This window comes from Cimex lectularius, unplaced genomic scaffold (assembly GCF_000648675.2).
Source record: "Cimex lectularius strain Harlan isolate CLEC.00 unplaced genomic scaffold, Clec_2.1 scaffold487, whole genome shotgun sequence".
Taxonomy (NCBI): Eukaryota; Metazoa; Arthropoda; class Insecta; order Hemiptera; family Cimicidae; genus Cimex; species Cimex lectularius.
In genome coordinates, this window is record NW_019393037.1 from 70,235 (window position 1) to 88,269 (window position 18,035).

General features: G+C 33.4%; 2 protein-coding genes across 5 annotated transcripts; both read right to left on the bottom strand.

Moving 5' to 3' along the window:
• Positions 1 to 542: 542 nt before the first annotated feature.
• On the bottom strand, positions 543 to 5,773 carry LOC106670729 (DNA-binding protein Ets97D). Of its 4 annotated transcripts, none has more exons than XM_014401300.2 (10): positions 5,577 to 5,773; positions 5,394 to 5,494; positions 2,261 to 2,279; positions 2,067 to 2,193; positions 1,852 to 2,005; positions 1,680 to 1,793; positions 1,397 to 1,609; positions 1,146 to 1,328; positions 861 to 1,087; positions 543 to 798 (listed from the first exon to the last, which is right to left on the bottom strand). In XM_014401300.2, exons 1-10 carry the CDS (start codon positions 5,648 to 5,650, stop codon positions 622 to 624), a joined length of 1,389 nt encoding a protein of 462 aa, XP_014256786.1. In that variant the 5' UTR covers positions 5,651 to 5,773; the 3' UTR covers positions 543 to 621. The 4 variants fall into 4 exon arrangements, with proteins under 4 accessions (XP_014256786.1, XP_024085613.1, XP_014256787.1 ...); XM_024229845.1 differs by having other exon boundaries at positions 2,261 to 2,336; positions 5,577 to 5,772; XM_014401301.2 differs by having other exon boundaries at positions 2,261 to 2,360; positions 5,577 to 5,772.
• A 1,841-nt stretch (positions 5,774 to 7,614) lies between these two features.
• On the bottom strand, positions 7,615 to 17,766 carry LOC106670730 (neural cell adhesion molecule 2-like; the record flags this gene model as incomplete). The annotated part of the gene is made up of 7 exons (XM_024229847.1): positions 7,615 to 7,996; positions 10,224 to 10,500; positions 10,558 to 10,748; positions 15,379 to 15,525; positions 17,001 to 17,144; positions 17,411 to 17,559; positions 17,613 to 17,766. Coding segments are annotated over 7 exons (1,277 nt in total), but the record flags the coding sequence as incomplete, so codon positions are not given.
• Between the last annotated feature and the right edge of the window lie 269 nt (positions 17,767 to 18,035).

Genomic DNA, 18,035 nt, shown 5'->3' on the forward strand with positions numbered 1-18,035 from the left:
TTCATTCCAATGCTCTTACACGTCAAACATGGTTTTCTGAGTTTTAAAAAATTTGCTTGTTGTGTTATATCATTTATTCTATAATGAATTTCCCAATAATTTTTACCTTTATTAAGTGAGCATTTAAATATTATAGATTTGTACACTGGAGTTAAGGGGTGGGACCAGAAGGGATTTGAAAAAGTCTAACAAAGGGACAACGAGATTGGTATCACACCGCTTCTTGTGAATAGGCACTGGTTTCGCAACAAAATTTTAATTTTGAAAGTTGAAATTTTCCGTTTTTTAATATTTTTATTTCGCCATGCTATTTACTCAAATCAACCAATATATATTTAAAAAAAACAAACAAAAAAAACAAAAACATAAAATAAAATAAATGTAAAAAAAGAACAAAAGATATATTTGTATTAAAACAGGTACATGTTCTTTGACTTATTTTAATTACATTTTTTGTAAATGTACGATATATTTTTCTTCTGGATGGACATTTCAATGCTAAAATGAAATTTTAAACTTTTTCCTATTTCTTAAAAATATAAAATCAACACTTTGTTATAATTAAAATATGAAAAAAAGTTTATAACCTTGGCTTTCTAATTTTATAAAATATAAAGGATATCATGTGAGCAATGAAAGATAATCAGGGGGTAAAATGTTTTGAAAGGAATTGAGTAGCGATTTTTGCCTTGATTTCATTTCTGCTTCGATGACCAGGGCGTTCAGCTCGGAAGCGCTGTAGCCGATTAGCTGTTTCAAATCGCAGACAAATTTGTACACAAATCTCTTTCCATGGACCTGAAAAAACATTATTTTGAATCAGCTTGAAACAATAATTTGAATTTTTGTTGAAGTTATACCTTTGAGATCATGTCACCGTCATAGTAGTAACGTAAAGCACGGCTGAGCTTCTCGTAATTCATGTGTGGTTTGTTTTTTCTAATGCCCCAAAGGGCAGCAACATGATCGGGGTTGATCAGCTTAAATTCGCCCTCTACATGCAACCACTGAATAATATCCCTGTGCGATTTGTCTGTAAGAAGTTCCAGGAGGAATTGCCACAGCTGTATTTGACCGTTGTGGTTGCCTGTTGATACGATTTAAATCAGAGAAAGAAATCGTAAAAATGATGTATTGAAATTTACCGCTGAACATTCCAGCTGAATAAGGAAGAATAGAGTCCTTGTAAAAAAGTTTTGGTGTTTTACTCATTCTTATCACTTTCTCATTTTTGCCAATCACTAAAGCTTCTTTCTTTGGAGTTGACATTTCATCGTCATCTTGTTCTTGTTTTATTTTCACTGGAATCTTCTGTGTTGGCTTAACCGCTGTTAACATGTATAATAGTAAATGTTTTACTTTTATCATTTAAATAAAAATAAACTTAAATACACACCGACAATTTTACATTTCCTTAAAAGTTCAAAATGTGTCCAGAAAAGGTTTTCAGGGTCGTTAGGGACTTTGGCATGGAATTGTGTCGATGTGAGTTTGTTGAGCTCGGCGCCGGTCATTTCCCAGTCAGAGAGTTGAATTCCAGTTAAGTTGAACTGCCTGACGGCCCAAAGCAGCCAGTGTCGTACATGTGACTTGTCCCAATTCATAGGGTCTACAAAAAGCCTGAATAAATACTTTATTTATTAAAAAAAAAAAAAAAAAAAATAAAATAATAGTAATACCCTCAGGGATTTGAAGTTTGATTTGGTCTTTTTTGAAATTTGGGTCGACAATGAACCTCATGACCTCGTTGTCCTTTTCCTCTTCGCCTTCTTCCTCTTCCTGTTCTTCCTCATCTAAAATATATCAATAAAATCATCTACTGCACACAAAATATATGTCATGAATTCTTACGCCTTTGGCCGATTTCGACATATTCTTCTGCGGGTTTGAGAACATCGGCTATGTTTATACGCTTTCCTTTTGAGTCATTTTTAATCTCTACATTTACCTGTACGAGCCCCTCTCCTTGTACACATTGGTCGACTAGGTTTTTATGCCCTTCCAACTGGAAAATATCAAAAATTCAAGTAACATATTAAATTTTTAACTATACAATTTATTAATACGATTTGAGAATCTTGAAGTGCAAATGTGTAATCGGTTAGATCGGTTTTTAGCTTCTCCTCTAGAAGATACTTCAGTGAAGATAAAGGCTCCCTAATGTCCATGTGCAGCATAATCATCCCTTCATCTCTATAAAAATGATTAATAATGAAAATAATATAAACGTGAAAATGAAAAAACAAAACTGTTGACTCACTTTGTCAAATCAGTCTCTTCTAAGCAGACACCACCATTAACAGAAATAAATTCATTGTTGAACTGGTCTGATATGTCTGGAACCAGATGCAACTTTTAATCTTAAAAACAATTCTAAATGGCAATTATCGCAAGCAAAATAAATAATAAAATAAAAAAGACCAAATTTTCAACAAACCATCTTGTTATACTGGTGTTTTAGTCCTTACATTCATGTGGTTGATTAATTAAGAGTTCAGTGTTATTTTATGGTTGTAATTGTTATTGTATCCCCTTAACTGTAGTTATTTTTATTTATATATTTTTTTTACTACAGTTTACAACCGAAAGGATCATATGAACTCCTGGGGGTGCTGGTGTTTAGAAAAAAAAACCTTTGTAGCTATGTTGTATTACATTATTGTAGCTAATTTAGCTACAATATAATTAATTAAAAAAAAAATTTAAAAAATAAAAAAAAAACGGTATTTTTATTGACAAATACTGTGCTAAAAAGTTTATATAATAAAAAAAAATAATAGGAAGAAAATAATCTGCTATGAGGACTGTCATTTGCATACAGTAGTATTTAACACCTCCGATGTGCACCATCTAAAATACAATCGATCATCATACCAGCACATGCTTTAAAATATTTAGAAATGCCATTCATAAATTTCGAGGAAATGCCTAAATTGGAGAGTTTGAGGTTCAGCAAGGAATGATCAACTAGATCAAAAGCTGATTTAAAATCAATAAAATGGCAATTTTTCCCCTTCTTCAAGAAGTCTAACTTTAATGAGATTATACAAAAATATTAATGATAGCACCATAATTTGTCCGGAAACTTGGAATTAGAAAATTGCCCTAGTGTCCTTTTAAGCAAGTAGTACATTGTTTTTCCTTGACTCTTCTCTTCCTCTCGCTCTACCTCCTAAGCCCATCTACTCCACAGAAGTCTTGTCTCAGATTTTCTGCCTTCCCAAAAAGGAAATCCCCGAGCCACGATCTTATTACCAAAACCACACAAATCCCTATTCATATTCTGTCCAAAATTTTTAAATCTTCTTAAAAGATTAATTCGACTATGAAAACTGAATTCCTAACGATTGATTTGGATTTCAATCCATCTATTTTACTGTTCAGCAGTGCTTCAGAGTAGTAAACACGATATCCTTGGCTCTAGAAAACAATATTTCTCAAATGTATTTTTAGACATTAAGGAAGTATTCGACCGAGTGTGGAACCCTGGCCTACTTTATCAGTTCAAACTATACTCCCTTACACATACTATCTCATCCTGAATTCCTTTGTCTGATGGTTTAAAGTGTAAGAGAATTGGCACTGATGTTTTACCCATCACACCAATCAGAGTTGGTATTTCACAAGGAAGTATACTAGGCTCAATCCTCTACACCATGTATATACACTGCTGACATTCACATCTAAACACACACCTCCAAACCTATGCAGACAACACCACAATCATCTCTACGCACACCAACCCCTGCCTAGAAACATCTGAACCTCATTACCAACTGGTGTTCTCAGTGGCGATCAGGTTGAATGAGCATAAAAGCCAAAAAGTAGACAGACCTGCCTTCCAGGTTCAAAAAAGGTAATACCTATAACCAACCAAGTCCTCTATGCTGGGCTTTACTTAAATAGCAGACGTACATGGAACTCACATATAAGATTATAAAGACAAGAACAATAAAAGTTAATGACTACTCAGTCACATATAACAAACTAACCCTGCACAAAACACCTATCAGACCAATTTGGACTTACGAGTCAAACCGTGGGGCTTGATTATATCCTCCAACATCCAACGAATCTTTTCAATCCAAAGTTCTCTGTTGTTCAACGCTATGTCAATAAACAAATGATCTATGAAGATCTAAAAATTCCATTTATGAACAAACAACTGATACATACACGCATTCTAATTAAATTACATTCTGAACGATCCCTCCATACCAACACAATAGCCATGACTATTCCCAACATCCCAGCCTTATAATCTTCCAAGCCATATAAAAAGATGATGGCCTCATCTTTTTAAGTCATCTGTCGGATCAGGACACAGGGAGGAGAGAAACCAGCCAGTGCTGAAACTCTTTTATATAGTTTGGAGGGTTAAGATACGTGGTAAGACTCCTAGGAAGCGAATAAATAAGTGATCGGAGTTCATTTTGTGAAACAGAATCCCATTCTTTAGCAAGAACAGTTTGAAGTTGTCAATGCTTGTAACTCACACTTATGTAGGTATGTAAGATGATAAAAATATCATGTTATATAACTACATTAGTGTACTATAGTAATCATGCCAGGAGCTGGCCAATTCATTGTTGTAAACGCTACATCCTCCAGGAGTGACAATTTGAGGTGCCATGCATTAACCTGAAGTAGTCTCAGATAAATGGTCTGAATGGGACCATAGATTCTATTACTTCCTCAATGTATTTTAGGTAAAGATCCATGTACAGGCATGGACATTGATTCCACAGCATAACTGACTTTGAAAGGGCTGTGACTCCCGCATGGCACATGAAGCAAAGCATCACAAACAGTCCATCTGGTTATCACAAACTAAACTGGCACTCTGTGAAGAGAAAAGCCCTCATTGTTCAAGTTCCAAGCGAGATGGTCAGTTGTGAATAGGCGCCTTTGTACTCGATACCTCTCCAGTAGTAGAGAACCTGATGTCGGACGCCTCCCTTCTCCCAAAGCCTTTTGATGATTCCTTACATTATGGACCATTAAGTAGACTACCTATCAAGTTAGCCATTAAATGTATGCTCCACAATGTGGTAAGACCAATAAAATTGGATGGCCTTAAACTGCTATCGACCATCAGGGTTAGTAGAGTGAGGCATAACCAACTTGGGCTAATAACAGACCATTGCAAAGGATAAACATGAATTCATTTCCTTTATTTTTAAACGAAAGAGAGTAAAATAATAAGTAACACTCTATAAAGAGAAACACCAAGTTATTAATGTTATTTTTACATTTTAAGTCAGCTATTAATTTTTATGCCTAATTGTTATGTATAATAAACACAAATATAAGTGTTCGGTTTTTATTTGGGTGCAGTTTATGTATTGTTTTGTCTAAATGTCCGCCGGTTTTGATTAAATTGTTAATTTTACCATTTTCGCAGTCGCTCTCCACTTCTAGTTTGATCCTTTTTGAAAGGAATTCGTTCAAGTCGGCGTCTCCCTCTTCGAGTGTCCCTTCGCAGGCTACGAATCTGAAGCCGGGAGTGATGATCAGTCAACGTCAGAAACAAAGAAGCTCAACAGAAGCCAAAACAGATGAACGTTGAATGTTACCTTTTGTCAGCTTGCGATCCATCATCAGGCATCGCGTCCAGCATCATCACTTTCTCGCCTTTGTCCATTTTCATTTTCCAACGGCGGCCAACGGCATCACAATTTTTGAAAGAAACTTCTTTCTTTAAGCAGACGTTAAAAAAGATGATAATATTTACACAACTAATCACTCGGTTTACCTCTTGTTAACCACATTTTCGACAAGGTCGTCTCGACTTAGAAACCTTTCCACAAGTTCGTGTCGTCACATTTTGCCGTTTGGTTAACCCATGTGCGACGGCCATTGTCACAGAATGCACAGCTTTTTTTAAAATACGATTTCAAATTATTTAGCATCACAATATAAAGAAAAATAATTAAAAAATTATTAACCGTTTTGCCTCGTAAACAGTAACCGTCTTGATATCATGATGTGTATTTTGATCGACATTAAACCCCCACAAAGCTTCATCCGAATTCTCGTCAATTCCGTTTGAATTGTTATTAGTGTATTGTAATAATAATAATCCATATTTGCTTAATGGTCATAATTGACGATATCAGTTATTCCAATTAATTATTATTTTTATCTAATGTTTTTGGTTGATATGAAAAATTAGTGTCATGAGCGGGATTCGAACCCACGCTCTAACCACGTGAGTTATCATGACTTCAATCCTTTTAGACACCAACTCATATCAATTCACTACCCTTCGATTTTTCCCGCTTTTTTACCATGTTTTCAAATGTCTGTAATCATGATTTGATTCTCAGCGACTTATGAAATGGCCGCGGGGAGCTGTGAGTGAAGTAATTACTTCTTGTAATAAGAAAATTAATCCATATTTGCTTAGTGGTCACCATTGACCATATTCTAATTAATAATTCTTTTTATCTAAGCTTTTTGGCTGAGATGAAAAATAAGTGTCACGAGCGGGATTCGAATTAAAAATATGGCAAAAAAGAGGGAAAATTCGAAAGGGTAAAGGTTGAGATGAGGAGCTGATATCGAAGGGGATCGAAGACACGATAGCTCAAGTGATTAGAGCAGCGGCGTATTAAGCCGAGAACGTCGTGGTTTCGAATCTCGCTCGTGACACTAATTTTTCATCTCAACCAAAAATATTAGATAAAAAGAATAATAAATTGGTGTAATAATAATGTGGCCAGTTTAGGGTCGGAGGAACGGCTGAGGTCATCGCTTGCCCCCTTTACTCCTTTTTTCTGGTCTTGCACGCGTATTTTTCAACCTACGGCTATTCGAGCGTCTCAATCTATTATTGACTCCGCTTTTCCCCATTTGTTAAGTTGTTAACTACACACTAGTAGACATAGATTACTGTAAATATATATCACCACAAACCTAGAAGAGTGTTCACATCCACTCCCTCAGGGTATTCCTCTGGGTTAAGCAACTCCTTTCTTTTTTATTAATAAATTACATTCATTATAATAAATTAACAAAAACACAAAAGTTACACATGACAAACACTATACAGGGTGTTACAGGGTTAAATGTCAATACCGTCCTGATGGATTCACTAAATAAAATCTAGGTTAAAGCCTCCAGAACGAGGTTTCCATCTTGTCTCTTGAGATGTTAACATTTTTGTGATTTTAGACGAAAATCAAAATTTTTCACATAAAATCGTAATTTCTCATTAAAATACAAATCTGACCTTTATTTCGCAAATTATTTTAAATTTTCGTCAAGATAATAAAATTTCCGTTGAAAAATTCGCGCTTTCGAATACACAGTAGCCGCTCAGAGAATGACCAATGACCAAACCTACGTTTTTTTAAAATTCTTATTTGTGGCTCGAGCATTAGCAAAAATCATTATTTTTCCATCAAAATTTCCAGGGATTTCACCAAAGTTGCGTTATTTTCCATAAAACGTCATTCAACACAAAATCAGTCTTATTATATCAAATGTTTACGGCGTTAGTTGATAATGTACTCACCGACTTATGAAAACGCAATTTTTCTTTCTGTTTTACATATCATTAAGAAGTTATTTTATTAGTAACTTCACAGCCTTTTAAGTATTACATAAACAGGCTAAGCTTATCTTGAAGTAGATAGGTAATTATAAGGCGAATTGATAAATTTATTACAATACATATACGACAATTTATTTATAAATGTTACGGAATAAAGTACATTTGTGTAAAACATACAAAAACAAGTATACTATAATACAAATTTACACGATTTCCCTTTATATTACATTGTTGGATTGGTGTGCAATGTGGAAAATATTTTTTTAAGTATAACTGATGTGATGATCAGGGCAAACGACGTAGATAGTCTTGGACCTTTTGACGTTGTAAAACCGATTTCTTCAGTGAAGTCGCTGAGGCCTGCAATGGATTTGGTCGCAACGCGCAGTTTGTAGTGTGTGTTGGGTATCAGGTCGACTATCATATAACGATCGTCAGCTGAAAGGATGAAAAACTTTATAATTACAACAATTAATTTCCATAGGAAAGCTACTATTACGGAATGATTGTGGAATTGTAATTCAAATTTACATAGATAGGACGAAGAGTATTTGATTTTTTGGAAAACTGGCCAATATAATTCATAATTTTCTCTGATAATACACCAGGTAACCATAAAAATTCATGCTGTTTTTCATTAATTATTACTTTAATATCGTTAATCAACATTTCTATTTACGTGTGTGGTGATTAGTGACCGTTAGTCGATTTCTGAATAATTTCTATTTACGTATGAGTATTAGATGTTTACATGACGAAATCCCAAGAGGATAATGTGTTAGTTCATAAAAAAGGATCTTGAACAGTTCACTTTAAATTGTAAAATATTTTATGTTTCATACCTTCAAAGCCATAATTCTTTGGCATTAGTGTATTTTATTTTTTAAATTTTATTATTATTATTTTTTATGACCCTAAACCCCTTTTGTGGATGACAACATTGTCACAATAATATCAAATTGTCATGGGATAGCATCATTTTATTCATCGCTAAAGCAGAATAAAGAAAAGGACACCTGTTCATTGGTCTCTAAGAGTCTCCGTGGAAGAAAAAAAATTGAGTTGCAAATTGTTCAATTTCGACATTGATTCTGCCTGTAGAAATGCCCAAGCCGATATCGAAAAACGAGAAAATCATCTACTGTGATTTCAAGAGGTCGGTTTGAAAGCTGTAAAAACTTGTATTTAATAATAAAGAATGTACCATCAAGACCAGAACAAAATAAAATATATCATCTTCAATTGAATAATGGAGTGGAATATAGTCACCCAATGACCTAAAAAAGAACAAAAATGTATAAGATATGCAACGTCTGTATACACTTTAATTACTGTTAGCGAGGGTCGTGTTGAACCGGCGCACGGCCATTGTGCACCACATCCCCAACGCAACGCCCCCAGCGACCAACAACAGACCAAATACTATATAAGCCATACTCAGACAAAGTGACAGACAGTTCCTCACTGAAGATGGTGCAATGCCGAAACGAGTTTGAATAACGCAAACAAAAAACCCGCGAGTGAAGATAGACCCAGTACATGAATTCATCGATTCGCAGAACAAAACCCATCATCTACTATAACTCAGAGCAGTGATAGGACTACTTACCGGCATCTGACTAAATATCCGGTATAATGATGACGTGATTTGTAGGTTATGCAATGAGGAGGAAGAACCACCAATATCAACTACGAATGCGAAGCAACCGCTCAATGGAAACATATCCTGCGATATGTATATATATAAAACCCAGCGAAAGAAATTGCAGCAATAACAGTTAATCAATTAGCACTCCCTCGGCGAAGGAAAGAGTCGATTGCACTGAACTAGCGGATAGTAAGCCAGAAGGCTGCATTGCTTGGGAACAAAAAACCTGACTTCCTACTATTCATATTCATCATTATCATCATTCTTTTCACGAGTGTCATATTATCATAGTTTTGTATAATTTCATACAACTGTTATCATGTAACTGATGTTGAAGTACACACCTAGCAACTCGAGTTACGAGTTCTCTTGTAGGTTTTTATGATTTGGTTTCGTAACAGTAGAGGTCGTTTTAACCCCCGGACTGTCGGTGTGTTTGAAAAAAGCCCATTTGTAAGAACCCGGGATCATTACCTTAACAGTTGCGGCCACCGAGTCTCTTGGCTTCTTATTTTTTTCTCTAATTTACACTTCACTAGCTACCTTAAAGTATATTTTGGAAATTATTCAGAAATCGTGAGATGCGGTCTGGTGTGATGTAGGATTCAGAAAAACATTTTCTTTATCGTGCCAACGTTTCGATCTTTATTGAGATCATCTTCAGGGCCTGAGATTTACAAACATTGTTTACATATAACAAATACATGTAGGATGTGGAAAAAGTGAATTTATACAATGCAAAATATATTTTTTATATTCAGTCGAAGTATTTCTACTCACTCAGATGATCTCAATGAAGATCGAAACGTTGGCACGATAAAGAAAATGTTTTTCTGAATCCTACATCACACCAGACCGCATCTCACGATTTCTGAATAATTATCGATTAACGGTCACTAATCACCACCCATTTATTTTTAAAGTAAAAAATTGAGTTAGAGTAATAAGTAGAAAGGTTAAATGATAACCTTTGCTTGGTGTTTAGCATCTAGTCGACATATGCAGTCTCATACTTACTGATAGGGACGTCTTGGTAATCTGGATGTATCCAGGCTGGGGAGAAATCCAAAGTGTGAACTTTAACGAACTCAAATCTAAATCCGATCGCCGTTCTTTCGTTTGAGGCGTCGATAGCGACCAGCGCTGTGTTCCCAGTCACTGCGGCGATCCTCACCCTGATAGGGGTTTCCGGTTTTCTTCCCTCACGGAGTATGAACGTTTTCCATATTCTCCCTACTCTGTTGTCCGCCATGCATTCGTATTTGCCCAGCACCCTTTTGTGGAATAATCTCACCTGGTGCAAAAAGCAAAAAATTATTCAAGGATGAAAGTGGAAAATAATCAATCTTACTTGAAGTATGGAACGTTTTTCCTCTTGAATAACGTGGGCGTAGGAGAAGTCCAATGTCCGGTTATCTTTAGTCCAGGCGTATCCCGGTATAGGGTTTCCACCCGCATGACATGTTATGTTGGTCGTTCCACCTAGGTAGCCGTATGCTTCGTTATCTCGGCTGGACCAACTCTGAGGCCATCTCGGTTTATCTGTCGAATAATTGGTTTTCTCTTAACAATAGAGAGAATTATCCATCTAAAGGACTTTTTCATGGCCAAACGCTATCGGCTAGTTGAATCTCATAACCCAACATTCAAAATAATAATATTAATCACGGCTTGAATTTCATGGTCATTATGTAAGCAGGAAAAAGTTAAAACCGTCGTGTATATCGCAAAATGATTTAGCCTGAGTAGAACTTTCCAAATTATATAATCTCCAAGAGAACTGCATACACAACATTGTACACACAAAGAGTTGGATCATAAGATTCATGAATATTTAACGATTTTTTTTTTTTTCATTTCAAAATAGTTAACCTTAACTGTACTGACAAGAAAATACGTTTTTGTTACAGAAAATGTGTTTAAATAATTTTATTAGAAGTAAAAACGTATAGTAATTTTCTTAAACATATTGTTTGATTTTTAAAATATTTAATTAAGTAATGAATTTAATTTTTAATTTTAATGATAAAAACATGCGATAACCTATGCTCAAATAAAATTTTGACAAACAGCAATTTTTATTGTACTACCTACAATAAATTTGTGATAATGGGTCTAAAAGGGGAGGCGACAGATGTGGAATTTGGGCTTTTAATGAAACTTTTTTCGTGATATGTGGTAGATGGAAAAATATTAGACACGCCTCAGAGTATTTCTCTGTCAATTACTAGTAGACGAGGAAATCATATTTGTGTGTGAATTCTTCGGTTTTCTGCATGCATTTCAATGTTCCAATTTATTATTTATGAGATGTTTTATTATTTTTCTCACTTAAAATTATTCCAAACTCTAGTGAAAAAACTCGAAAGTAGGGAAATTAAACTTTTTAACAGTTGTAGCAGTGCCGACACCCGGCATCAGTTCTAACTATATAGATATCTCTTTGAAGATTTATGTATCTTCCTTTATGTTTTCATCATGTCATCTATCTGCTTACAATCTACATACTTGTATGTATCCGTAGGTCAGTGCATTTCTGTAAATCACCTTGCCTTTGCATGGTGCATGCAATCTATAAATCCATCTTAATTTCTGTCTGTGCACACCTTTCTTTTATCTTAATAGACTATAATTTTCTGTTTATTTATATATTGCAATACATATCTATATGTCTATCCGTTTATCTATCTCTATACCTAATAATCATCTACACGAATGCCTATCGATTTTACTGTACATTTAACTGTCTACCTATCAATCTGTTTCTTTATCTATCTGTCTGTCTATCTATACTTCTGCCTGTCAGGCTCAGATACTCTCCCCCCTCTCTCACTCTCTCTCTGTCCCTCCCTCACCCCCTCTCGCTCTCTCTCTCTCGCTCCAACTATCTATGTATTTTTATGCCGTTTAGTTTCTATATTTACTTATTTATTAATATGCCTATTATATTAATATGTATCACCAGGTATGAGAATAGGGTAACCCTCATATGGATACCTGCTCATAAGGGGCACTATGGCAATGAGGAGGCGGACAGCCTGGCCAAGGAAGGTTCAAATNATATATATATATTAATATGTACTTATCGGTCTATTTATCTAATTGCCTATATGTCTATGTCTGCTAATCTTTTTACTTTCCATCTATCTATCTATTTATATTTCTTTGTACCTCTATGTTTCATATATATATATACATATACGGATACAAACATTCAATAACCCAAGCCCACATAAATTTGACAAGCAGCAATTTTTATTACTCTATCTATATAGTTAATTACATAGATATCTCTTTGACGATTTGCTTTCCTTTATGTTTGCCATCATCTATCTATTTACTATCTATAAACCTGAATGCCTGTTTATATTTCCGTCTGTCCATCACCATCTCTATCTATATATCTACCTGCCTTCATTTCTGTCGGTGCATTTAAATATGCGTGGTTTTCTTCATTCTGTGAATACCTTTCCATTTATTTACATATTGAAATGGATGTATGTATGTCTATCTATTTAACTCTCTATTTATCTACAATTTTATCCACATGTACGGCTGTCTATTTCACTGTTTTTTTATTGAATTTGTTTGTTTATCTTCCTCCCTGTCTATGTCTACATATCTACATATCTGTCTGTGAGATACTTGTCTATGTATTTCTCTCTTTTTCTGTCCCTCTATCTATCTATGGATCTGTATGTTTTTCAGTATTCATATTTACATATACGTTTATCTATATATCAACCTAGTTCAGTCTATTTCTCTAACTGTCGATTTGTCTATGTATGCATATATGTCTATGTTTGCTTATGTGTTTATATAGATATGTATCTGTGTATATACCTATCAACGTATGTATAAATTTACCTACAGAGCGCCATCTCTTTGTACGTACAAATTTTAAGATTGAGGTACCATACTTCCTTGTTTGGGTAGTATGTTCAGAAACATATCTAAGTCTATATATCTACAAATCTATCTATAAGTATTATGGCTATCTGTATATTTACTTGTCTGTCTATCAATTTGATTTTATATATATATATATATATATATATATATATATAATATCTGTAAGGTATTTTGCCTATCTCTCTCTACATTCATTTATCTGTCTATGTATTTATATGTCGTTTCGCCTCTATATTTACGTATCTATCTGTCTTACATATCTAGTCTCCGTCTGTTTACCTTTTTGCCTGTCTGTCTATTTATATTTCCATCTAGCTCTAACTGCATCTATTTACTTACATATCCATATCTTTATATATATCTATTTATCTATCTATCTAGAATGTATCTGTTTGTCTTCATATTTTAACCTCCTTTTTTTCGGGATCAAAAATCAAAAAATCTATTCGGAAAATAGGAGAAGTAAGTAGATGTAGGTAGAGGTGGCTAAATGGATGTGAAGATACAGATATACAGATATGTATGTACATACATTTCCATATATATATATATATATAAAATGTAAAATATAAAAAAAATGTAACATATTTACATATATACTTAATTACATTATGTGCATTGAATATTAATCGATTTATATATATATATATATATATATATAATATGAATGTATGTAGGTATATATAAATACATATACAATAAATAAATATACAAAAATAATGTAACATATTTATTATATTTTTACTATTTGGTTATTATTAATTACAAAATGTGCATTGAATAATAAAAAAATACGATACGAAGTAGTCTTGTAGCATACTTGTTAGTAATAGTAATGTGAAACATGCAGTGTGCACTGTAGACGTAATTTTTATTCACACTTCCTTATCTTACGTCTTTAAGAAAATAATTGAAAACATTGTGACTGAATAATTACGATTTGAAAGTGTGAGAATGTTTAATAATTAATAACCTGTTAAGGTTTACAATTGTGTAAGAAGAAAATTAGTTTGTATTTCACAATTTTTTTCCAAATTATCTTTCGCTAAAACAATTACGTTTTATTTGATATTATAATCTAATTTTCACATATTCCATTTGATTCTAGCTGTTTAAAAAAAATGGATCGTGCCTGGTCCGTTCTTTTGCGTGCAAGTGGTATCAGTTTGGATAGCCCTATTTTGTTTATTTGACCATTAATTGTTTTACAAATCCCTTTTTGTTTAGAAATTTTAACATGAATTTGCGTGCCGTATTTCTCGACCGTTTTCTGACTTTCTATAATTTATGCTAATTGATGTAGGCGAGGGTAATTAAATATTGCCCGTTCTTCGTAGCAAAATTAAATCTGAAGGACATGAAGATGAAGAAAGCCTGTGTCAATTAATAAGCAAGGAATTTATCATTAATAATCTCGGTTCGAACTGAAACCTCAAACTATCGTATTTGTAAATTCCACAAAAGGAATTCTCATTCTAAAAACTGGTTGTTTAAATTAAACACAATTTTCAGTTTGTTAGGAAATATCTTAGTTTTGTTTTAGTTCAAATAACGCGTAACTAAGAGTTGTATGTGGTCAAACAATCGAAGAATTGCTAGCATGGAACCAGCTTTTGCAAAAAAAAATCTTTTACTGAGTTTTAAATTTACTTATTCACTTTTGCTTAGGCTTTACAAAAACAGAATTTCAAAAAAATAAATGAAATTTTAATAATAGATTAAGTAACGATTTCTACAAACATCAGATATGCCTGTAAAAAATAACGCTATTGTAGAATGTTAACTGACTATTTCTCATAAATTCTGTAAACTCTTCAATAAAAGGTTTTAAATTTTTGTCGTGACAGTCATGATACATTTCACGTGTTAGATGTATCGACCACTTTTTTATTCAGGAATAATCTGGATCTCGGTACGGTCTGGATGAAAAAATAAATTCAATTGTTCTGCCAAACTTGCGACCTATTTTGGGTCATCATCATGACAAAACAATCTGAAAGATGGCATAATTAAGTTTGTAATAGATGGTTTTTAATTTCTTTGAAGACCGATTGAGTGATGCTATGCGTCATAATCAACGATTATTGCTCTAAGATTTTAAATATATTAATTTCTAATCCATCTAACCTTAGTTATTCTATTATTCATTAGTTATTATGACCCAAAATTACAAAATTGAATTTGTTTTTTCTTCCAGGCAATATCAAAATCTAGATTATTCGTGATTATTTTAACTAGATTTGTTAGACTAAATACTTACACAACACCTCAACATATATTGGCAAATATTCGACGAATGTTGACTTCAAAGTCGTCTGGAGGGCTTGGCAAAGATAGGAACCCTCGTCTTCCAAGGAGACATTTCTAATTTGTAGACCTTGGTGAAACTGGGAAAATCGTTTTGTTCCTAAAAATTACGAATAATTATTGCTGCTTTTATGATGATAAAAATCTCGCCATGACCACGTAAAATCATTAAAATGTATGCGATGCGGTGGCAAACTTCTCTTAACAATTTTACGTCTAGGAAGAACAATTTATTCAATAAATATATTTCAACTACTTCACGATAATTATTACGATTGGGGCTAATTTTATTTATTAAACAATGAACAATTACATTGGACTAATTAGAAACTAATCTATTTTAAATCTTAGTGCAATAATTTTTAAGATCCTGGTATTTGAGAGAGCGCTTCAGTTGTTAAAATTTATCCGAGGCGTTAAAATGTCCCGAATGCTACCCGATGAATTGCAACAATACTGAAGAAGACTCATGTCAAGGGGTCGAAAACTTTATGAATAAATACCCAAGTCCATGTGTACTCTACTGTACGTACAAGAATATTACTTGTATAATATAATTTAAAAAACAGAAACAGCCACAGAATTAGATATTAGCAAAATTATATTAATTATGAATTATGTTTAGGTAGATCTACAATTTAATTATACTAAGATTATTTTCTACTACTTAATTAGCCTTACTAAACTGTTCAAATTAACTTTAATTTGAAAAATAAATCTATTTTGTTTCGTATATTTGGCTTTATACTAGAAAAAAATTTACAAACAAGTACAGGTTCTCAATTTGAATATAAAATCATCACTAAATAAAAGATTAATTAATAAATGTTTATAGAGTGAGGTTCATTTCTTTGAAGTTCAGTTACGTGGGACAAAAGTGGACTCCTTATTAAAGTAATAAGCTTGTTGATCATGGGGAAAGCCAAAATCATTTCCAAGAGCACACCAAAGAAGGTACTGCTATAATTTCCTGGGATTGAATTGGGAATTTACCTTGAACTAATCAAACTATTTCCCAAATTGATATAAATAAAATTTCAGGTTCAGTTCAAAAATTAAAACAAATGCAGGGGTTTTTTTGGTGGAGAGAAAAGACAAACAGATTTCTTGCCAAGGATGCTAGGAAAAAAACTTACTTTATACCAAAGGTATGTTATTTATGTTTTAACAAAATTACCCATTTTCAATAAATATTATTAAGTTAATATGTTATATTTGATATATATTGTGAGATTTTTCTTGGGGTATACGGGGTGATGAACCGGTTTGGCATTTAATTTCTGACCATTTCGCGTCAGGAAAACGAGTTTCGGTAATTTGTCACTTTGTTCTCATTCTCTTTATATTCTTGACCTTTTAGTGAAAATAAAGAAAAGCCCAAAAGTGGTTAGGGCTTAATGAAAAAATTAATTTTAAAGTGTTTCCGACCCCTTTGTCCGCGACACACATCGTGTTAAGCCCTCCTTAATGACGGGAATTATATATTTTTTACAATATTAATCTTAGAAAATGTGTCAAATGCTGCGTTTAAACAACGTATATATAAAATTAATTTAATATTTTTTTGTCAATTACCTCCACGTTTTTTAAATAAAGGATAGTCGTTGAAGTACCAGGTGACGTTGGGTGTTGGGTCACCGTGGGCGTCGCAAATGACCATCATGTTGTGGCCCTCGATCAGTTTTTGATGTCTCGACGGTTCATTAAAATACAAACGTTCTGGAAATGAAAAACAAAAGCAAGTAACGTAAATAATAACGATTGGATGTTAAATGATCCATCGGCCCGTTTAATCTCGCTGGTTCTGCCGGGTAATAATGAAAAACAAGCAAGACATAAGACAGAAAAGCTGACGAGTACGATTGATAAAATATAGACACTTCCATTCATCTTATAGTAAGTGTGATGTGTGAACGATTTAATTTGCAAAAGGATTCTAAATTTAACGAAATTTAAAGACGTATTTTGGAAATAATGATACCTACTGACAACAGACATGGTGAACGATGCCTGCTGCAATTCACCACGGACGTTCGACGTACAGGTGTATTTGCCTCTGTCGGCTGTGATTACGTTTTGAAAAACCAAAAGTGAATGGTGTTCGAATTCGATCATCGTCTCCTCGATGTGAACCCTACAAAATATTCACTTAGGTATTTGACTTTTACATAATAAATTGAAATATACCTTCCGTATTTATTTTGGATGATATTGCCGTCGGGTCCTCGCCACGTTGTATTGAAAGTATCTTCACCGTGGCATAAGACGACGTAGGATCCATTGTACAGCTGCTCAGTTTCAGAGACGGAAGGCTCAATTACTATATTACTCAACGTACATCCTTAAAAATAATACCATATATAACCAATACCTTACATAAAGATTAATTAATTGATAGAGGTTAATTGGCCAATCGGACCACGAAATCTAATGGATTTAAAAATATTCATTTCTTTTATATACAAAACATTATTAATTATTTTAGACTGATTTTAACAAATATAATAAATCTACGGTCATTTTGCTGAGATTTCTCATATAAGACAAGCAGTACTGAAATTTCTTCTTGAGGTTTGCTTTTCCTCGTTGTTTCGATCAGTGGCTTTTCAA